Source organism: Chrysemys picta, chromosome 6 (genome assembly GCF_011386835.1).
Source record: "Chrysemys picta bellii isolate R12L10 chromosome 6, ASM1138683v2, whole genome shotgun sequence".
In the NCBI taxonomy this organism is placed as follows: domain Eukaryota; kingdom Metazoa; phylum Chordata; order Testudines; family Emydidae; genus Chrysemys; species Chrysemys picta.
In genome coordinates this window covers 1728272-1751624 of record NC_088796.1, presented here as the reverse complement: position 1 = coordinate 1751624, position 23353 = coordinate 1728272, and the positions used below count along the sequence as shown (strand labels likewise).

Below are 23353 nucleotides of genomic sequence, written 5' to 3'. Positions count from 1 at the left end.
GCAGGACTCTCCCCACGGCCTCTCAGCAGCCTGGCTGGAGCCCTCCCCGGCCAGACGGCGCCCGGCCAGCCCCAGGGCCGGCTCCCCGCACTCACTGACACACGTGTGTGCACCCGAATCCCACTCGAATCGTCCCAACTCCATCTCTCTGCACGTCACACTGAACGAGTCCTGCTGGAACTCCTGACGACAGGTCACCCGACCCTTGGCACCGACGCCGAACTCCGTCTGTGCAGGGTCAAAATCCACGTGCCTCATCCAGTCATTGCACATCCCTGTAAAAGGAACAGGAGAGCGGCCATGGGGACGCGTCTGCCCTACGGTCTGACAGCCCCTGGCTCTGGGGAGCCGGCCCCAGGGTGGCACAGGTGTTAGGGCCGGTCCTGCATGAATGGTCCTAAGCTAGCTAACAGGAGCAGTAAACGGGAGTTTAGAGAAGCAGTGTGAGAATCAGACACACCTACCAAAAATTCCCTAAACTTAGGCCAATAAATTCCTGCAAACAAACTCTGCAAAAGAAAATACAACGCAGTCAAGAGTCCAGCAGAAGAGTGTGTGTGTATGGGGGGTGGGGGGCGGTACCCAGGCTATTGCACTGAATGTAGCATGTACGATCTGCCTTGTGGGCAGGTGGCGCAGGTGTGCATTCGGTGAAAGCAACTCCTGGCCCTCAGAGGCTACGTATAAGCTCTTGACAGCAGAGTGGCTGAACCGAAGGAGCTGAGGGAGACAGAGACGTACATAGATAAGACTTTCTGGGACACAGTAGAACGGTCCCACCCCCGGTCTGACAGCCTCTGTGCTGTTGAGGAGGATGAAAGTCTCAGGGAAGGAGAACATCCAACTGGAACAGAAGAAACCAATCCTGTAGTTGGGACCATCCTGTGACACTGCTCCCCATATTTGTCATTATTATTATGAAATGATTGTGTCATAATTATAATGTATTTTCTACAAGATAAAATGTGAGTAGTATACGGCTCGATAGCATTCATCACCATGCATTTTTGACAGGCTTCCATACCCCATTTAGGGCTTATGTCCCGCCTTCCCACGCCATTTCCGTTGGCACCAAAAATACTCTATGACCTTTTTAATTTCGCATGCCAGCAGTCTCGGTCTATTTTGGTTTGGGTGGCACCCATCCTTCCTGTATAGGCTCCTCCTTTCCCCAAAGGTTCCCCAGTTCCTAATAAACCTAAGTCCCTCCTCCCTACACCATCATCTCATCCACGCATTGAGACCCCGCGGTTCTGTCTAACTGGCCCTGGGCGTGGAACTGGAAGCATTTCAGTGAATGCTATCATGGAGGTCCTGGACTTCAATCTCTTACCTAGCAGACTAATTTTGACCTCCAGAACTGCTCTCCTACCTTTCCCTTTTGTCACTGGTACCTACCTGTACCATGACCATCGGCTCCTCCCCAGAACTGCACGTAAGTCTATCTAGACGTCTTGAGAGGGCCACAACCTTCGCACCCGGTAAGCAAATCGCCCTACAGTTCTCCTGGTCATCGCAAACCCACCTATCTATGTTTCTAATAACTGAATCCCCCATAACTATTACCTGTCTTTTCCTAATAACTGGGGTCCCCTCCTCTGGAGAGGTGTCCTCAGTGCGAGAGGATACCATGGCATCATCTGGAAGGAGGTGTGACAGGTTGCCCCCCCCCCCCCGAGTGCCACCCGATGTACTGGGGTACCGCTGAGCCTGCCTGTTCCACCAGCCTGGGCTCTCTTACACTGCCCTGCTGAGCCAGGCCCTGAAGCCTCCTCCAGCACACACAGGCAGGGACACGCCCAGCTGCAGAAAGACACAGACACCGAAATCAGCTCTGCCTGGGAAGGCTTCAGCTAAGGAATTGCCCAGCACTCAAGTACTCTCCCTCTCTGGGATGTAAACCCAAAATTGTATCATCTTGCACTGCACAGAGATCTGCACAGCACAAGCTCATGAAATTCATCCCCTCCCTCACTGTGGAGAGAGCTCTGCACAGCTTTTGGCCTTCCCCGCAGTTATGAATTCCACAAACTGGTTTTAGAGAAAACACAAACAAGTTTATTAGCTACACAAGATCGATTAAGTGATTAGAAGGGATAGCAAACAGATCAAAGCAGATTACCCAGCAAATAGAACAAAAATGCTATATAAGCTTAGATAATAAAGAAACTGGTTACAAACAGTAATTTCTCATGCTTAATGTTGTTTTAAGCAGATTGCAGCTCAAAACTCTAGGTATTTCTTTTACAGACCAGACACCTTCCCAGCCTGGGTTCAGTCCGTTCTTCCCCAGCTCAGTTTTAGGTGTTTTCAGCAGTCATCTTGGGTGGGGATTCAGTGAAGAATCAACCTTGATTATCTCACTTCCCTGCCTCAAATGGGTTTTACATATGGCGGGAACTCTTTGTTTTCCAGTGTGGTTACCCCCCCCCCCCATGGAAAAATACTGGTATTTTATCATGGAGTCCAATACCAGGTGACATGATCACATGACCCTGCAGGATAGCAAACAGATCAAAGCAGATCACCCAGCAAATAAAACAAAAATGACCAGGAAGCTTTGCGAACAGGGGCTGCTAATGGGGAGTTTCACAAGGGAGTTCTCCAGGTGAAGGAGGAGCAAATACAGCACCCTTTTGGGGTAAGTGACTGTCTGTAGTGTGTGTTTGTTTGTGTTTGGGGGTTATTTGCTGTGTGCTGAGCTTGTGTTTGTCCATCTGTTTGGTTGGCTGGTTGGTTGAAGGACCATGTGCTGTGGCTGGCAGTTGGAAGCTGTGAGCTTCAAAGGAAGGTTTGATAGCTAGAAGCCTCTGTTAATTGGCTGAGCCTTAGTCAGTGGGCGGGGCTATCAAGCAGGCCAGGGCCATGCTTCTGCCTGCTCTTTTTTATTGAAACGCTCCTGTAAATAAAGGACTGTGTCTTCATTTAGGCATGTCTTTTCAAGTGTTTATTCCCTTAAAAGCCTTCATATAACTCTCACCTCTCTTTGTTAAAAAGTGGGGGAAGAAGCAATCCTCTTCTTCTCTCTAATCCAATGGTTTATAAAATAAGGGGTTTATAAACTGCCTGTTACTAAAAACCTGGGGTTTTAAACCTAGGATGCTTCTGTCTGCTCTTTTTTATTACAACACATACCAAAGGGATGTGTCTTAGGTTTGTCTTTTCAAGTCATTATCCCTTTGCAAAACTTAATGTAACTTTAACATGTGATTGTAAAAAAGCAGGTAAAGAAGCAAACTTCTTCTCTGTGATCCACTGCCTCACAGATGCTGCTTTGCTAACAGGAGCTTTGCTGCAGCTTCACATTGTTTTTACTAAAAAAACAACCCGTTAGTTTAAAACCTAGGGGGGAATTTTAAAAAATGTTTGTTACTAAAAGCTTATGGTTTTAATTTTTATAAAAACCCCTCTGTAAAAGGGCTACATGGCGGGGAAAATGCTGGGCGTCTGTTTCTTTAGATAAGAATAAAACAGTTAAAAGGGATGGGGAGAGAGGAGGGGAGGGGAAGAGGGGGGAGATGGCTCTTGTTTAAAATCTTGGGACTCTAGAATTGGTTCAGGAAAATGAATTCTATAACGCTGTTGTAGAACAACCTCTGACTGGTCCGATCCAAAGGCGGTGATAACAAGTCTGAGAGGGTCTGAACCAGGGAAGTTGCCTCATTCTACGGAAAGACTTGAAAGGTGAGAATTCTCTCTCTCTGATTCAACCATGTGCTGTCTATCTTTGCCTTTTGCAAAGGGGGCTCTCTTTCCCCTTTTCTTGCCCTGTTCTTTCTTTTAACCTCTCTTTTTTCTTAACCTACACTGGTATTGAATAGTTTAAATGCATTTTTATTCACTTTTTTACCATGTGCTTACTAAACAGGCTCTGCCTTAGTAAATTCCCTTTTTAAATCTAGTTTTTAATGTTTTTAAATGCTTTTTTCTTAACCTACACTGGTATTGAATAGTTTAAATGCTTTTTATTCACTTTTTTACTGTGTGCTTACCAAACAGGCTTTGCCTTAGTAAATTCCCCTTTTAAACATAGTTTTCAATATTTAACTTTTTTCTTAACACACCCTGATATTTAATACACCTTTTACATTTATCTCAGTTTTTTAAATTCTTTAATAGCCTAACAAAATAGGCCTTTCACATCATCTCTCCTTACTCAAACTCACTAAAAATCTTTATTCTTTAAAACTAGACCTTTAAAAACAAAAATATTTCTATTCTTTCATAACCTGCCAAACTAGCCCTTTACAAACATCTTTCCTTACTCAACCACATCCAATAACCTTTCTTTCCCTTTTTCTGTAAACCTTACCCAAACTTCCTTTTTTCATCTTTAAACTCTCTCACACCATTCTTTCAACCTTTATCTCTAAGTGTATCCAAGCACAAACACAGACAACACTTCCCTTATTCAAACACACACACACAAAATTTTTCAAAATGGATGATGGCGCCAAACTTTGGCGCCAATGGAAGTGGGATAGGAAGGTGGGACATAAACCCTAAATGGGGCGTGGAAACCTGTCAAAAATGCATGGTGATGAATGCTATCGATCCATATACTACTGATGTGAGGTATCATTGTAAATTATGAATTACTGAATAGGATTATCCTATTTGTGTGCATGTATCATTTCTGTATCTACAGTTAGGAATATGAACTATACATCTATACTACAAAAGTGTTTGCACCTGGGGAATGCTTACCAGAGAGAATGCAAACAGTCTGGCTGGCTAGCTGGGGAGAAGTCAATGGACCATTAGGGAGAACAATAGGTCTTTGTAGATACTAATCTCCCACTTTCCTGGAATGCTACAAATGGCCTTTGACTCATGGCTGCTTTGACACTGCAGAGTCATGTGATCATGTCACCTGGTATTGGACTCCATGATAAAATACCAGTATTTTTCCATGAGCGGGGGGTAACCACACTGGAAAACAAAGAGTTCCCGCCATATGTAAAACCCATTTGAGGCAGGGAAGTGAGATAATCAAGGTTGATTCTTCACTGAATCCCCACCCAAGATGACTGCTGAAAACACCTAAAACTGTACTGGGGAAGAACGGACTGAACCCAGGCTGGGAAGGTGTCTGGTCTGTAAAAGAAATACCTGGAGTTTTGAGCTGCAATCTGCATAAAACAACATTAAGCATGAGAAATTACTGTTTGTAACCAGTTTCTTTAGTATCTAAGCTTATATAGCATTTTTGGTCTATTTGCTGGGTAATCTGCTTTGATCTGTTTGCTATCCCTTCTAATCACTTAATCTATCTTGTGTAGCTAATAAACTTGTTTGTGTTTTCTCTAATACCAGTTTGTGGAATTCATAACTGCGGGGGAGGCCAAAAGCTGTGCAGATCTCTCGCCACAGTGAGGGAGGGGATGAATTTCATGAGCTTGTGCTGTGCAGGTCTCTGTGCAGTGCAAGATGATACAATTTTGGGTTTACATCCCAGAGGGGGTGAGCACTTGAGTGCTGGGCAATTCATTAGCTGAAGCCTTCCCATGCAGAGCTGATTTCAGTGTCTGTGTCTTTCTGCAGCTGGGGGGTGTCCCTGCCTGTGTGTGCTGGAGGAGGCTTGAGGGCCTGGCTCAGCAGGGCAGTGTAAGGGTTTCAATGCGTGGGTGAGATGATGGTGTAGGGAGGAAGGACTTAGGTTTATTAGGAACTGGGGAAAGGAGGAGCCTATACAGGAAGGATGGGCACCACCCAAACCAAAATGGACCGAGACTGCTGGCATGTGAAATTTAAAAGGTCGTAGGGAGTTTTTAAACTAAGGGCTGTGGGAAAGCCGACAGGTGAGCAGGATCATGCGGTTCAGACAGAGACATCCTTTAGGGGAGGGTCTGTTAAAGGGGATTGTCTATATCCTAGCAAAGAGGAAAGGATAGAAATTGCTAACGTACAGGTAGGAGCTGAAGAGAAACAGGGAAACAGAAAAGAATCCCAATCAATGACATCACATGAAGGCAGACAAGTAAATATTGACAAAGTTTGTAAATGCTTCTATACAAATGCAAGAAGTCTAAATACTAAGATGGGTGAACTGGAGTGCCTGGTATTAACTGAGGTTATGGATATAACTGGCATTACAGAAACTTGGCAGAACAACAATAATTAATGGGACAGGGTAATACCTGGGTACAAAATAGACAGGAATGGCAGAACAGGTGATGCTCGTGGGGGTGTGGCACTGCATGTGAAAGAAAGTGTAGAATCAAATATAATAAAACAATGACTCAAACTGTACCATATAATCTTTATGGATGGAGATTCTGTGCTTGAATAATAAGAGTATAGCAGAAGACATATTCTACCAACCACCTGACCAGGATGATGATTCTGAAATACTCAGGAAGATTAGAGAGGCTACAAAAACAGAAAACCCAATAATAATGGGGGATTTCAGCTATCCCCATATTGCCTGGGAACATGTCACCTCAGGACGGGAGGCAGAGATACCATTTCTAGACACCACTAATAACAGCTTCTTAGAGCAGCCAGTCCTGGAACTCCGAAGGTCAGAGGCAATCTTGATTTAGTCCTAAATGGCACACAGGATCTGGTCCAAGAGGTGAATATAGCCGAACTGCTTGGTAATAGTGACCATAATGTAATTAAATTTAACATCCTTGTAGGGGGAGAAACCCACCACGCAGCATTTAACTTCCAAAAGGGGAACTACACAAAAATGCACAAGCTAATCAAATGGAAATTAAAAGGAACAGTTATAAGAGTGAAATGCCTGCAAGCTGCATGGAAACTTTTTAAAACCACCGCAATAGAGGCTCAAACTACATATAGACACAAAATAAAATACAAAATACTAAGAAGGCCAAAAAAAATACCGCCATGGTGAAACAAGTAAAAGTAACGTAAAAGCGGTGGTTAGAGGCAAAATGACATGCTTTAAAAATTGGAAGGAGGGAAAAAAATGGTCTTCTTAACCTCTGAGGATAGGACAAGAAGCAATGGGCTTAAATTGCAGCAAGGGAGGTTTAGGTTGGACATTAGGAAAAACTTCCTAACTGTCAGCGTGGTTAAGCACTGGAATAAATTGCCTAGGGAGGTTGTGGAATCTCCATCTGTGACGTTATTGATATAATCTGGGACCATATAGAACATGGTTGCAACCAAATTCCTGTAGTGGCACCAAATCTTGTAAAAAGGGGGTCTAAGACAAGGTTATGGTTTGCTGGTTATGATTATGCTGTCTATATGTGTGTATCAATTTTGTAGTTGAAGTTATGAATGTTGGCTCTGTACTGTATGTATTTCAAACTTATGCTATGCTTCTGGGAGACATCCCAGACAAGCTGGTGTTAGCTCTGACTAGCCTGCTTGATGGCCCATTAAGGACCATCAGCTATACAATTGATCCATGGAGAGAAGGCAGATACGCCTTGTAACTCAGCAAAGTATGCAGGAACTTCCCCATGTGACTCCAGACTCCATTTTGCTGTAATTTTCCACAGTAAGAACAAAGAGGGGTTCTTACACCTGGAAAAGACTATAAAAGGCTGATGCCTCGTCTCCATCTTGTCTTCAATCCTGCTTCTTACTTCTGGAGGGACTTTGCTACAAACAGAAGCTCTACACAAAGGACTGAATGACCCATCCCAGCTGGGGATGTATTCCAGAGACTTGATTTGAACCTGCAGTTTATTCTATCACTGCTACAAGCCTGAACCAAGAACTTTACCATGACTGTATGTAATCGATTCCATTTAACCGATTCTAACTCTCATCTATATCTTTTCCTTTTATGAATAAACCTTTAGATTTTAGATTCTAAAGGAGTGGCAACAGCGTGATTTGTGGGTAAGATCTGATTTGTATATTGACCTGGGTCTGGGCCTTAGTCTTGTGGCATCAGGAGAACCTTTTTTCTTTTACTGGGGTATTGGTTTTCATAATCATTTATCCCCATATCGAGTGGCACTGGTGGTGATACTGGGAAACTGGAGTGTCTAAGGGAATTGCTTGTGTGACTTGTGGTTAGCCAGTGCGGTGAGACCAAAGTCTTCACTGTCTGGCTGGTTTGGTTTGCCTTAGAGGTGGAAAAACCCCAGCCTTGGGCAGTAACTGCCCTGTATGACAATGCGGTTCTGGCGGAACCCAACTGAGAGTGCCAATTCAGGACAAATTGCTCAAATAGGACAGTTACAGCCCAAGGCTGGGGGTTTTTCCACCTCTAAGGCAAACCAAACCAGCCAGACTAGGAGGACTTCGGTCTCACCCCACTGGCTAACCGCAAGTCTCACAAGCAATCTCCTTAGACACTCCAGTTTCCCAGTATTACCACCAGTGCCACTCGTTATGGGGACAAATGGTTATGAACACCAATATCCCAGTAAAAGAAAAAAAGGTTCTCCTGATCCCAAAGGACCAAGCCCCAGACCCAGGTCAATATACAAATCAGGTATTACCCACAAATCACGCTGCTGCCAATCCTTTAGAATCTAAAATCTAAAGGTTTATTCGTAAAAGGAAAAAGATAGAGATGAGAGTTAGGATTGGTTAAACGGAATCAATTACATACAGTAATGGCAAAGTTCTTGGTTCAGGCTTGCAGCAGCGATGGAATAAACTGCAGGTTCAAATCAAGTCTCTGGAATACATCCCCCGCTGGGATGGGTCCTCAGTCCTTTGTTCAAAGCTTCAGCTTGTAGCAAAGTTCCTCCAGAGGTATGAAGCAGGATTGAAGACAAGATGGAGATGAGGCTGTGACGAACTGGGACTGTTCTTACTGTGGTGTGTGAATGCTGACAGGGGAGTGTGACTAGGATGGTCTGCATCGGGGGATGGGAGCCGGCCCAAGGGAACATACCTGAGCTTGTAACATGAGAACCCAGGAGGGGGTTGGAGGTCAGATGACTCCGGGGCCCGGAAACTGAAAAAAGGCTGTGGGAGGGGTCGCTGAGGGCAGAGGGCTGGAAGCAGGCTGGAAGGAGGCTGGAGAGATGGCCGGGAGGCAGAGATGGCTCTGACCCCCCAAGGGGGGTGGGCCGGCATGCCCTGGGACCCCAAGCTGGACCTAACTGAGGGGGGCCCTGTTGTCTGTGCCTGCAAGACCTGTCTTGGACTGTATTCCTGTCATCCAAATAAACCTTCTGCTTTACTGGCTGGCTGAGAGTCATGGTGAATCGCAGGAAGCCGGGGGTGCAGGGCCCTAACTCCCCCACAATCCGCAACAACTGGTGGCAGCGGTGGGATGTACTGCACCCCGTGGACGGCGCTTCCTGCAGTAAGTGACTGGGGAGCAGTAAAACGAAGGGGGATTGACGGGGACCAGGCACGCTGAAGAGTGGGAGAGAGACGGTTATTACCCCTGGGAGTGTGTGACCAGCGAGAAGGACTTTTGCAGTAACAGGGTCCCCCGGGGGGATCGCAGCGAGTGGTCCCAGGGGCGGAGGAGTCTGCAGCTCGACCCTGGCAGAGAGGTGGTGACCTCGAGAAGGGCTGGCACACTAGGGGTCCCCCTGGGAACTGTGGGGAGCTGTGAGCACACAGGCCGGTGAGTGGCCAGCAGGAAGATGTATGCCAAGCGGCTTAAGAGCGACCTGGTGGAGCTGTGCAAGCAGAGGCAGCTGCGCATTGGGAGGCTCACCAAAGAACAGCTCATTGCCCAGCTGGAGGCGGAAGATCGTGCGAATGAACTGATCCCTGTGTCTCAGGGAAGCAGCCTGGCAAATGCAGCGCAGGCACCAGTGTCTGTCCCAGCTGGGAGTGGTCAGCCGGCTGCTGAGGGCTTCCCGAGACCCCTCCTTCCTATACCTAGGGGAAGGGGGGGGAGGAGCCCAGCAAATACCGAAGGCGCCGTGACCCCCCCGGCCAGCAGGGGGTCCCCCCGGCGAAGCTCGCCGGCCAGCAGAGGATCCTCCCGGCGACGTTCGGCATCCGGGGAGCGGAATTGGCTGGAATGGGAGAAAGAGCTAAAACTGAGAGAGCTGGAGGATCGTGAACGACAGAGACAGCATGAACGGGAGGAGAATGAGAGACAGAGACAGCATGAAGAGCGACAGCGTCAGCATGACCTGGAACTGGCGAGATTGAAGGGCAGCGAACCCCCGGCTGCGGTGAGTGAGGGGGGACCCAGGACTGCACGGAGCTTTGATAAGTGCATCATGGCCCCATACAAGGAGGGGGAGGACATGGATGACTTCCTGGAGGCCTTTGAGACGGCCTGCGAGCTGCACCGGGTGGATCCCGCGGACAGACTCCGGGTCCTTACCCCCTTACTGGACCCCAAATCCGTGGCATTGTACCGCCAACTGGGAGAGGCAGAGAAAGGGGACTACGAACTATTCAAAAGGGCCCTGCTACGAGAGTTTGGGCTGACTCCTGAGATGTACCGGGAAAGGTTCCGGGGTCAAGATAAAACCCCTGAGATCTCATATTTGCAACTAGCCGTCCGCATGGAAAGATACGCCAGCAAGTGGGCTGGTGGGGCCCAGACGAAGGAGGACCTGATTAAACTGCTGGTACTGGAGCAACTGTATGAGCGGTGCCCATCCGACCTGAGGCTGTGGTTGGTGGACAGAAAGCCAGAGAACCCGCGACACGCCGGGCAGCTGGCTGATGAGTTTGTAAAGAGCCGGTCAGGGGGTGGCAGGGAGGAGCCCCAAAGGAACAGGCCCGCCGCGATGCAGAGAGAGAGTCACCCTGGGACCTCCCAAAGAGGGAATATGGGGAATCCCCCCCCACGGGGAATGCCCAGCGTCAGGGACAACCGACCGGCTCGAGGGGACCCACAGGACATGAGCTGCTATTACTGCGGCCGAAGAGGCCACGTTCGGGCCCAGTGCCCCAAGCTCAAGGACAGACTGAGCAGACCGAACCCGCATAGGGTTAACTTGGTAGAGGCCCAGACGGACGAGGGGCAGGCTTCTCACGCAAGAGGGGCTGGCAGCTTATCAACTGCTCAAGAGAGAGAAGGGCCCCAGGCCAGCTCCTCTAGGGGGCTGGATGCCCCAGACTCAGGGTTTTTGGTTTATACGGTGGGCGCGGGGCTGTCCCTCCGGAGAGAGTACCTTGTTCCCCTGGAGGTGGATGGGAGGAAGGTCAATGGATACTGGGATACGGGCGCAGAGGTGACGCTGGCCCGGCCCGAGGTGGTGGCCCCAGATCAGGTGGTGCCCAACTCCTACCTGACCCTGACGGGGGTGGGCGGAACACCAGTCAAAGTGCCCGTGGCAAGGGTACACCTGAAGTGGGGGGCCAAGGAGGGCCCCAAGGATGTGGGGGTACACCCGTATTTGCCCACTGAGGTATTGATGGGGGGGGACCTGGAGAACTGGCCAAGCAACCCCCAAAAGGCACTGGTTGTGACCCGCAGTCAGAGCCGGCGAGGGGCCCTGCGCCCTGGCCTTGGGGGGGGTGCCTTGCCTGAGGCGCAGGACCCTAACCTGGTGGGGAGGGAACGCCCAGGGACGCGGCTCAGGGAGGCTGCAGCTTCGGACCCAGCGGGCGAGAAAGAGCAGGTGGCCATCCCTGTCCCAGCTGCTGAGTTCCAGGCCGAGCTACAGAGAGACCCCTCCTTGCGGAAAATAAGGGACCTGGCCGACCTCAATGCGGTACAGACCATGGAACGAGGTGGCCGGAAAAGGTTCCTGTGGGAGAAGGGGTTCCTGTACCGAGAATGGGCTCCCCCAGGGAAAATGGAGTCAGGGGGGATCAGGAGGCAGCTGGTGGTACCCCAGAAGTATCGCCGCCAGCTGCTGTGCCGGGCCCATGACATTCCCCTCTCAGGGCACCAGGGAACCTGGCGTACCCAGCAGAGGCTGCTACGGAGCTTTTACTGGCCTGGGGTCTTTGTTACTGTCCGACAGTACTGCGGATCCTGTGACCCCTGTCAGAGGGGGAGGAAGGCCCGGGACAAGGGGAAAAGAGCTTTAGGACCCTTGCCCAGCATAAAGGATCCTTTCCAGAGGGTGGCCAAGGTTAAAAGGGCGGCTCTAAACCAAGAGAGCCCAAAGCACAGACCTCCAGACTGGAGCGCTGGGAGAAGACCACAGCCCAGTTGGAACCCCAGAGGTATGGGGGTGGGAAAAGGGCACAGGCCGCATAAACCTTCCCACATGCGAACTGCGAGTGCCATCAAGCACCCCCGACCTAAGGGGGGGCGTGGAACGGAAGGGGGCTGGTGTAACTCCCACCAAGGAACTGGAGGGATGCGGGGGCATCCATGGGAACGGGGGTAGGTTCGAACTTCCCCGGGTCACTGGCTAAAGTGACCCTGCTCAGTTCGGTCTCGAAGGGGGGAGAGATGTGACGAACTGGGACTGTTCTTACTGTGGTGTGTGAATGCTGACAGGGGAGTGTGACTAGGATGGTCTGCATCGGGGGATGGGAGCCGGCCCAAGGGAACATACCTGAGCTTGTAACATGAGAACCCAGGAGGGGGTTGGAGGTCAGATGACTCCGGGGCCCGGAAACTGAAAAAAGGCTGTGGGAGGGGTCGCTGAGGGCAGAGGGCTGGAAGCAGGCTGGAAGGAGGCTGGAGAGATGGCCGGGAGGCAGAGATGGCTCTGACCCCCCAAGGGGGGTGGGCCGGCATGCCCTGGGACCCCAAGCTGGACCTAACTGAGGGGGGCCCTGTTGTCTGTGCCTGCAAGACCTGTCTTGGACTGTATTCCTGTCATCCAAATAAACCTTCTGCTTTACTGGCTGGCTGAGAGTCATGGTGAATCGCAGGAAGCCGGGGGTGCAGGGCCCTAACTCCCCCACAATCCGCAACAGAGGCATCAGCCTTATATAGTCTTTTCCAGGTGTAAGAACACCTCTTTGTTCTTACTGTGGAAAATTACAGCAAAATGGAGTCTGGAGTCACATGGGCCAGTCCCTGCATACCTTGCTGAGTTACAAGGCTTATCTGCCTTCTCTCAATGGGTCCATTGTATAGCTGATGGTCCTTAATGGGCCATCAAGCAGGCTAGGCAGAGCTAATCTCAGCTTGTCTGGGATGTAACCCAGAAGCATAGCATAAATTTGCCATACAGACAGTATAGAGCCAATATTCATAACTTCAACTACAAAACTGATACACACATATAGACAGCATAATCATAACCAGTAAACCATAACCTTTTCCTAGACACCCCATTTGACCCCCTTTATACAAGATTTGGGTGCCACTACAGGACCTTGGTTGCAACAATGATCTATATGGTCCCAGTTTATGTCAATAACCTCACACCCTGTTTAAGCAATTTGTCCTGAATTGGCACTCTCAGTTGGGTCCCGCCAGAACCGCATCATCACACCATCATTAGGATTTTTAAAAGCAGGTTGGACAAACACCTGTCAGGGATAGTCTAGATAATACTTAGTCCTGCAATGAGTGCAGGGAACTGGACTAGAGACCTCTCGAGGTCCCTTCCAGTTCTATAATTCTATGATCCTATATAAAGGAGTATAAATTCTGGCAAGTCAGGTATAAAACTATAATTAGGCAGGCCAAAAAAGAATTTGAAGAGCAAGTAGCAAAATGCACAAAAACTAAGAAATTTTTTTAAGTACATCAGAAGCGTGAAGCCTGCCCAACAATCAGTGGGGCCACTGGACAATCAAGGTGCTGAAAGAGCACTCAAGGAAGATGAGGTCATTGTGTAGAAGCTAAAGGAATTATTTGCATCGGTCTTCACTACAGAGCATGTGAGGGACATTCCCAAACCTGAGCCATTCTTTTTAGGTGACAAATCTGAGGAACTGTCCCAGATTGAGGTGTCATTAGAGGAAGTTTTACTTTTACTGGGGTATTGGTTTTCATAACCATTTGTCCCCATATAGAGTGGCACTGGTGGTGATACTGGGAAACTGCAGTGTCTAAGGGAATTGTCACACAAGTCACACAAGCAATTCCCTTAGACACTCCAGTTTCCCAGTATCATCACCAGTGCCACTCGATATGGGGACAAATGGTTATGAAAACCAATACCCCAGAACAAATTGATAAACTAAACAGTAATAAGTCACCAGGTCCAGATGGTATTCATCTAAGAGTTCTGAAGGAACTCAAATATGAAATTGCAGGACTACTAACTGTGGTATTTAACCTGTCATTTAAATCAGCTTCTGTACCAGATGACTGGAGAATAGCTAATGTGATGCCAATTTTTTTTAAAAGGCTCTAAAGGTGATCCTAGCAATTATAGGACAGTAAACCTAATTTCAATACCAGGCAAATTAGTTGAAACTCTAGTAAGGAACAGAATGATCAGACTCATAGATGAACATGATTTGTTGGAGAAGAGTCAATATGCTTTTTGTAAAGGGAAATCATGCCTCACCAATCTACTAGAATTCTTTGAGGGGGTTAAAAAGTATGTGGACAAGGGGGATCTAGTGAACATACTATACTTGGACTTTCAGAAAGCCACAAGGTTCCACACAAAGGCCCTTAAGCAAAGTAAGCTGTCATGGGATAAGAGGGAAGGTCCTCTCAGGGATCAGTAACTGGTTAAAAGATAGGAAACAACGGGTAGGAATAAATGTTCAATTTTTATAATGAAGAGAGGTAAATAGCAAGGTCCCCCAGGGATCTATACTAGGACCCCTGCTGTTCAACCAATTCATAAATGATCTGGAAAAACTGGTAAACAGTGAGGTGGCGAAGCTTGCAGATGATACAAAACTACTCAAGATAGTTAAGTCCAAAGCAGACTGCAAAGAGTTAGAAAGGGATCTCGTGACTGGACAACAAAATGAAATTCAGTGTTGATAAATGCAAAATTATGTACATTGGAAAACATAATCCCAACTATACATATAAAATGATGGGGTCTAAATTAGCTGTTACCACTCAAGAAAGAGATCTTGGAGTCACTGTGGACAGCTGTCTGAAAACCACCATTCAAAGTGCAGCATCAGTCAAAAAAGTGAACAGAATGTTAGGAAACATTAGGAAAGGGATAGGCAATAAGACAGAAAATATCATCATGGCATTCTATAAATCCACGGTGCGCCCACACCTGGAATACTGCGAGCAGGTCTGGTTACCTCATCTCAAAAAAAAAAAAAAATTGGAATTGGAAAAGGTTCAGAGAAGAAGAACAAAAATGATTAGGGGTTTGAAACAGCTTCCGTATGAGGAGAGATTAAAAAGACTTGGACTGTTCATCTTAGAAAAGAGATGACTAAGGGGGGGGGATATGATAGAGGTCTATAAAATCATGACTGGTGTGGAGAAAGTAAATAAGGAAGTGTTATTTACTCCTTCTCATAACACAAGTACTGGGGCCACTCAATGAAATTAACAGGCAGAAGGTTTAAAACAAACAAAAGGAAGTCTTTCTTCTCACCACGCACAGTGAACCTGAGGAAATCGTTGCCGGGGATGTTGTAAAGGCCACAAGTATGACAGGGTTCAAAAAAGAGCTAGATCAGTTCCTGGAGGACAGGTCTATCAATAGCTATTAGCCAAGATGGGCAGGGACAACAGCCCCCTGCTCTGGGTGTCCCTAATTTCTGACTGCCAGAAGCTGGAACTGGCTGACTGGATGGCTCACTCGATAATTGACTCGTCCATTCCCTCTGGGGCACCTGGCATTGGCCACTGTTGGCAGACAGGATACTGGGCTGGACGGAGCATTGGTCTGATCCAGGATGGCCATTCTTATGAATACGGAGAAGTTCCCAGGGAGCGAGTCTGGGGCAGGGAGGGGACCGCGTGTCCGGGAGGCCCGTGCCTGGCCGCTCTCAGAAGCGGTGCTGGAAGAAGCACCCTGAGAAATGCTGGATCAGTTCCCAGGCCTCAGAGCTTCGCTCCTCGCGAGCTGCCCAGCAGTGCCCGGCTGAGACTCCTGCCAGGCCGCGGCCACAGCCGCCAGCAGCCGCCTCAGGGCCTGGTGGGGAGCCGTGTGCACTGGGGGGGGGGGGGGGGGGGCTGTGTTTGTGTGGAGGGCCCACGGTGACAGCCCTGTGAGGGGTTTCTCGGCAGGCTGAGGGAGTGGGGTCCTCCTTTCTCTGCCCATTGTCACGGCCTCCCAGAACTCCCACCCCCAGGTCTCCCACCCCCGGCATCACGTCACTGATCTCCAGTGGCTGGTTATCACCGGCCCGGTTTCCCTGGCCATTTCCTGCCCGTAACTGGCTGCAGTCCCATGCCTGGGCTGGCTGGGGAGGTTTGGCCCCATGCCCGGGGGGTGGGCGCGGGGGTTGTATCACTCTCCACACACTCACTGAGACACTTGACTCCACTGATATCCCAGACTGCCCCGTGGTCCTTCAGCTCTGTGCAGTTTGCAGGGAATGGGCCGGGTTCAGGCTTCTCGGGGCACGTCACCAGCACCGTGTCATTCACCCGAAACACCGTCAGCTCGGAGGGAAAGGTCACATTCGTGGTCCAGGGTCCCTGCCTCCTGCACGTGTCTGTGATGGGGGGAATGAGAGGCTGAGGCCTGGCTGGAGACGGAGCCTGGTCACCACCTTAGAACCTCCATGGCCTGCCTGGAGACCGAGGAAGGACCAAGTGCAATTTCCCCTGGATAAAAGCATCTGTCCCTTTTTCCAGTCACTTCTCTGTCTGGCTAATGCAGCTTCTTTCCGTCCCCTCCAGCCTGTGGAGACACCTCTACATTCCTTGGATGACTCCTGCGACTGGTGTCTCTGCACCAGGCTGGGCTGCTCCTGCCCGTGTCTGCTCCCTCTCTCCGGTGCTGGGGGTCAGGGACCCAAAGCCTCCAGGCCCCAACCAGCAGGGCTGGAGAAGTCTTGCTTAACCACAGACTGCAGGGCAGGACAGCTCTCCCACGCTGAGTACCTGGCCTCAGCGAGTCCTCCTGGAGAAATGCACCCACGGCAGCTGTGGGGAAGACTCCAGCTGCAGACCTGGGCAGCAGGCATGGCCGAGGAGGGGACGTTTGCAGGCATGCACAATAGTGCATGGCAGCTAAAAAGGCCAGTGCAATTGGGAGATCTCACAGAGGCCTCAGGTGTGGACGGGGAGAGGAGGGAGCCTTGCCAAGGTGACCACACCTGCAAGCAGAGGTGCTGACTCAGTGGGTGCTCTGGGGCTGGAGCACCCACGGAAAAAAATAGTGTGCGCTGAGCACCCAGCAGCAGCCCCGCAAATCAGCTCCTCCCACTGCCTCCCATCGCAGATCGGCTGTTTAGCAGCGTGCCGGAGGTGCTGCGGGGAGGGGATGGAGCAAGGGCGGAGCGTACATGGGGGTGGAATGGGGCAGGGCCTTGGGGGAAGAGGTGCGTGGGGGCGGGGCCTAGGGCAGAACAGGGGCTGAGCACCCCCAGGGACATGAGGAAGCCGGCGCCTGTGCCTGTAAGAGCGAGTTCGTTAGTGGAGCCTCCATCCAGGAAAGCTAGTGCAAAGAGCAGGAGGTTCAGAGGGCCTGGACCAGAGGCTGAGTGCGCTAATGCTGCCTCTGCTCCCAGCTGGAGACCACACGTACCCCATCTCATTGACTGGTTACTTTGGGGCTGAATCTACCCTGGGTGTGTGATCACAGGCTGGTAACATCCCCTCTGTCTGTTCCTCCCTATTCCTAATGGGGCTAATGACATGGACCCACCTACCTCCCAGCAGGATTCACCCTTTAATGCCTGTCTTGAGATCTTGACAGATCAAACAGGGTATGAGGAATGAGCAGGGGCTAGGTTGGGGGGAATATGTAGAGAACTCCCTGTGTTTACTAAGCTGGGGGGATGGCGTCATGGTCCTGTCCCAGCTAGGGGCTGGCTACAGAGCCTGCTTCTAAGCGGGGCACCCACCAGCTGTGTTCAGTATCAGATCCTTTGCTGCGCTGCCAGGCTTGGCTGGCGTTAGCTTAACCAACGTGTTTCACGCACAGCACCACGTAGTGCCCGAACTGTACAATATATCCTACATCCCATTCCATCTCCCCTTTAAGATCCACATTCCTGCCCCTCACAATCGCTGTCAGTACGATTCAGAGACATTTGGTTTCTAACTAGACACCCGTTAGTGCCATCCTTCTCTGAAAAATTTTCAGGTGCAGTGGTCCTCCCAAAAGGTAATCTTCACAAGCAAAATCTCCCAAAGGGTGTGATAAATATTTAGCACTTTCTTTGGCTAAAGGAATTTGGTAGAATCCACTTGACACATCCAGCTTGGAGAATACTGTAGCTGTTTTCACCTTGGGGAGGAAGCCGTCCACTGTTGGGAGGAGATATTTTTCTCCCACAACTGCTTCATTAAGTCTTTTAAGATCCACACAGTGGTTTAAAAGAAAGCCCAACAGGATGGCGCAGGGTCATGCTCAATTCTCGTGGTCACTCCCCCTCCCCTCCTGGCCTGCCTAGTTATGGTAAGGCTGCTACAAAGGCCTGGCAGCTTAGCTGATGTTGGCAATAAGCATAATAATCGATATTCCAGTTACGGGCAGTGGCCTAGGCACTTTGCTGCAGTCTCAATGTTTCCCCTAACACCATGTCACGTTCCTCTGTACCCGATACCGGCTGGCTACAGAGCTGCTTATACATCAGCCGTGTTCATCATGAGATCCTTTAATGCTCGGCCAGGTATGGCTGAGGATTATTTAAATCAGTGTTTGTCAAGCCAGGGTGTGTGCACTCCTGGGGTACGCAGAGATCTTCCAGGGGGTACATCAACTCATCTAGAGATTCGCCTATGTCATAACTATAAAGGGAAGGGTAATAGCTGTCCTGTGTACAGTACTATAAATCCCTCCTGGCCAGAGACTCCAAAATCCTTTTCCCTGTAAAGGGTTAAGAAGCTCAGGTAACCTGGCTGGCATCTGACCTAAAGGACCAATAAGGGGACAAGATACTTTCAAATCTTGGGGGGGGGAAGGCTTTTGTTTGTGTTCTTTGTTTGGGAGAGTGTTCGTTCTCGGGGACTGAGAGGGACCAGACATCAATCCAGGTTCTCCACATCTTTCTAAGCAAGTCTCTCCTATTTCAAACTTGTAAGTAAATAGCCAGGCAAGGCGTGTTAGTTTTCCTTTGTTTTCTCAACTTGTAAATGTACCTTTTACTAGAGTGTTTCTCTTTGTTTGCTGTACTTTGAACCTGAGACTAGAGGGGAGTCCTCTGAGCTCTTTAAGTTTGATTACCCTGTAAGGTTGATTTCCATACTGATTTTACAGAGATGATTTTTACCTTTTTCTTTAATTAAAAACCTTCTTTTTAAGAACCTGATTGATTTTTTCCTTGTTTTAGATCCAAAGGGGTTTTGGATCTTGATTCACCAGGAGTTGGTGGGAGGAAGGAGGGGAATGGTTAATTTCCCCTTGTTTTAAATCCAAGGGGTTGGATTTGTTTTCACCAGGGATTTGGTGAAGGTTTTTCAAGGTTTCCCAGGGAGGGAATCCATTGAAAATGGTGGCAGCCGAACCAGAGCTAAGCTGGTAATTAAGCTTAGAAGTTTTTATGCAGGCCCCTACATTTGTACCCTAAAGTTCAAAGTGGGGATCTCAGTCCTGACATGGTGAATAGCGGTGGGATCATTTTAAACCCAAAAGCCAGTGAGATTTTTTTTTCCTTCTAGCTGCTTGGAAAGCCGAGCTGGAAGTAGATAGATGCATATCTTATCTCTCCTTGCCTGAAGGCAGAGGTGTTAAGTTTTTTTTTTACAGGTCCTTTGTTAAGAGAAGGGTTCAATTAGCAAATGACTGGTAAAAGGTATTTACAAGCTGAATTGTTTTTTTTTTCTTTTTACATCCTCGGGAGTAGCTAGTTAGAAAGTTACTGTTAACTCTGCAGCAGCCAGAGCTGAGAGCTTCCCAGTTTCAGCCCACTGCAGAGGGGGTTACCCAGCACAAGAAAACAGGAAAATGACTACCAAAGAAGTAGCTAACAAAATAGAACTGGCCAAACTAGAAGCAGAAGAAAATGAAAGAAAACATCAGAGACTGCTTCAATTAGCAAAACTCGAGACAGAGCAGAGAGAAAGAGAAGAAAAAGCCAAAAAGGAGGCCCATGAAAGAGAGATGGAGCTGGAAAAAGCCAAAGAGAGGGCCCACAAGAGAGAGATGGAGTTGAAAGAAAAAGAGATGGAGGAGAGAGAAAAAGAAAGGAAGCATGAACTGGAAGTGGCAAAAGCTAAGCAGGATGCACCAGCCAATGCTAACAACCCCCCTCCCGGTACCACTTCCCATCCCAGAAAATTCCCCATCTACAAGGCAGGCGATGATACTGAGGCCTTCTTAGAAAATTTTGAAAGGACCTGCCTTGGATACAGCATCACTGCAGACCAGTACATGGTAGAGCTGAGGCCGCAGCTCAGTGGACCCTTAGCAGAGGTGGCGGCTGAAATGCCTAAGGAACACATGAACAGTTATGAACTTTTTAAAAACAAGGCCAGACTCCGAATGGGGCTAACACCCGAGCATGCCCGTCGGCGGTTCAGAGCCCTAAAGTGGAAACCGGATGTGTCATTTACCCGTCATGCCTACCACATTGACAAAAATTGTGATGCCTGGGTATCAGGAGCAAATGTTAAATCTCTGGAAGATCTGCTTTGCCTAGTAAAAATGGAGCAGTTTTTAGAGGGTGTTCCTGAGGAAATAGAAAGGTACATCCTAGATAGGAAGCCCAAAACTGTAACTGAGGCGGGGGAGATTGGAGCCCAATGGGTGGAGGTGGCAGAAAAGAAAAAAACTAGTAGCAGTTGGAGCGAATATCAGAAGGGGCAAGCCGAAACAAAACCTTACCACCGGGGACAACCCAAGGCCCCACCCACATCCCAAGGGAAACCCCAGACGCCTTCTCACCCCACCACAGCAGTATCCACCAACCAACATCGTCCCAGTGATACCTTAGCAGGGCGATGTTTTAAATGTAATGAACTGGGACATATAAAGGCTCACTGCCCCAAGAACCCCAACCGATTACAGTTCATTACACCCCAATCACACCAAAGATCCCCAAACCCAGATGCCTCTCTCATACCCTCGGAGCGAAGGGAAACCTTGAGAGTGGGCGGAAAGAAGGTTACCGCTTGGAGGGACACTGGGGCTCAAGTGTCAACTATCCACCAATCCCTAGTGGACCCCAAACTCATCAACCCAGAGGCTACAGTGACAATTCAACCCTTCGTGTCACAATCTGTAACCTTGCCTACAGCCACGTTGCATGTCCAGTACAAGGGCTGGTCAGGAATGTGGACTTTTGCAGTCTATGACAATTATCCCATTCCCATGCTGCTGGGAGAAGACTTGGCCAACCATGTGAAGGTAGCCAAGAGGGTGGGAATAGTCACCCGCAGCCAGGCTAAGCAAGCTTTCACCCCCATCCCTGTTCCTGAGCCGTCCACCAGGGCCCCGTCTGTGTTACCGGAGACCCAGACAAAGGTGGTGGAACTGGATCCCCTGCCAACGACTGCAACAGCCGTAGTGGATCCAATCCCAGAGACCCAGCCAAAGCCAGTCCCAGAACCGGAACTGGCAACGCAACCAGCACCAGAACCATTGCCAGCCCTGAGTCCAGCGCTTGCAAACCCGTCTACAACTCCAACGCCAGAGGGCACCAGCGAGCCTGAATTGGCAGAAGCAGCAGATAACCCTACCCAAGAGGCTCAGCCAGAGCCTGAGTTACCACATAGTGCTCCAGCGGACAGCGGTTCACAGTCAATGGAAACAGCCCCAGCACCTGCATCGCTTCCAGAGGGACCAAGCCACAGTCCACAGTCCAAGGAGGAACTGATGTCTCCAGCATCAAGGGAACAGTTCCAGGCCGAGCAGGAAGCAGATGACAACCTTCAGAAAGCTTGGGCGGCGGCGCGGAGCACCCCACCGCCTCTCAGCTCTTCTAACCGATCCCGGTTTGTTGTAGAACAAGGACTTTTATACAAGGAGACTCTTTCGGGTGGGCACCAGGAAGACTGGCATCCTCAAAGGCAGTTGGTAGTTCCCACTAAGTATCGGGTAAAGCTCTTGAGCTTAGCCCATGATCATCCCAGTGGCCATTCTGGGGTGAACAGAACCAAAGACCGGTTGGGGAAGTCCTTCCACTGGGAGGGAATGGGCAAGGACGTTGCTAATTATGTCCGGTCTTGTGAGGTGTGCCAACGAGTGGGAAAACCCCAAGACCAGGTTAAAGCCCCTCTCCAGCCACTACCCATAATTGAGGTCCCATTTCAGCGCGTAGCTGTGGATATTCTGGGTCCTTTCCCAAAGAAGACACCCAGAGGAAAGCAGTACGTACTGACTTTCATGGATTTTGCTACCCGATGGCCGGAAGCAGTACCCTTAAGCAACACCAGGGCTAAAAGTGTGTGCCAGGCATTAACAGACATTTTTGCCAGGGTAGGTTGGCCCTCCGACATCCTTACAGATTCGGGAACTAACTTCCTGGCAGGAACCATGGAAAGCCTGTGGGAAGCTCATGGGGTGAATCACTTGGTTGCCACCCCTTACCACCATGAAACCAATGGCCTGGTGGAGAGGTTTAATGGAACTTTGGGGGCCATGATACGTACATTTGTAAATGAACACTCCAATGATTGGGACCTCGTGTTGCAGCAGTTGCTTTTTGCCTACAGGGCTGTACCACATCCCAGTTTAGGGTTTTCACCATTTGAACTTGTGTATGGCCGTGAGGTTAAGGGGCCATTACAGTTGGTGAAGCAGCAATGGGAGGGGTTTACGCCTTCTCCAGGAACAAACATTCTAGACTTTGTAAGCAACCTACAAAACACCCTCCGACATTCTTTGGCCCTTGCTAAAGAAAACCTAAAGGATGCTCAGGAAGAGCAAAAGGCCTGGTATGATAAACATTCCAGAGAACGGTCCTTCAAGGTAGGAGACCAAGTCATGGTCTTAAAGGCGCTCCAGGCCCATAAAATGGAAGCGTCGTGGGAAGGACCATTCACGGTCCAGGAGCGCCTAGGAGCTGTTAACTATCTCATAGCCTCCCCCACCTCCAACATAAAGCCTAAGGTATACCATGTTAATTCTCTTAAGCCCTTTTATTCCAGAGAATTAAACGTTTGCCAGTTTACAGCCCAGGAAACAGATGATGCAGAGTGGCCTGAAGGTGTCTACTACGAAGGAAAAAAGGATGGTGGCGTGGAAGAGGTGAACCTCTCCACGACCCTTGGACGTCTGCAGCGACAGCAGATCAAGGAGCTGTGCACAAGCTTTGCACCAATTTTCTCAGCCACTCCAGGATGGACCGAACGGGCATACCACTCCATTGACACAGGTAATGCTCACCCTATTAGAACCCCACCCTACCGGGAGTCACCTCATGCCAAAACGGCTATACAAAGGGAGATCCAGGACATGCTACAGATGGGTATAATCCGCCCCTCTAAGAGTGCATGGGCATCTCCAGTGGTTCTAGTTCCCAAACCAGATGGGGAAATACGCTTTTGCGTGGACTACCGTAAGCTAAATGCTGTAACTCGTCC

At 49.4% G+C, this 23353-nt stretch overlaps 1 protein-coding gene across 1 annotated transcript in view; it reads right to left on the bottom strand.

The window, feature by feature from the left end:
• The window catches only part of LOC122173047 (uncharacterized), an 84056-nt gene that overhangs the window by 6273 nt on the left and 54430 nt on the right, over positions 1-23353 (bottom strand). The window contains exons 10-11 of the mRNA XM_065598599.1: positions 16186-16374; positions 96-275 (exon numbers count right to left, since the gene is read on the bottom strand). Coding sequence (XP_065454671.1) covers positions 96-275; positions 16186-16374 — 369 coding nt within the window. The remainder of the gene's footprint in view (positions 1-95; positions 276-16185; positions 16375-23353) is intronic.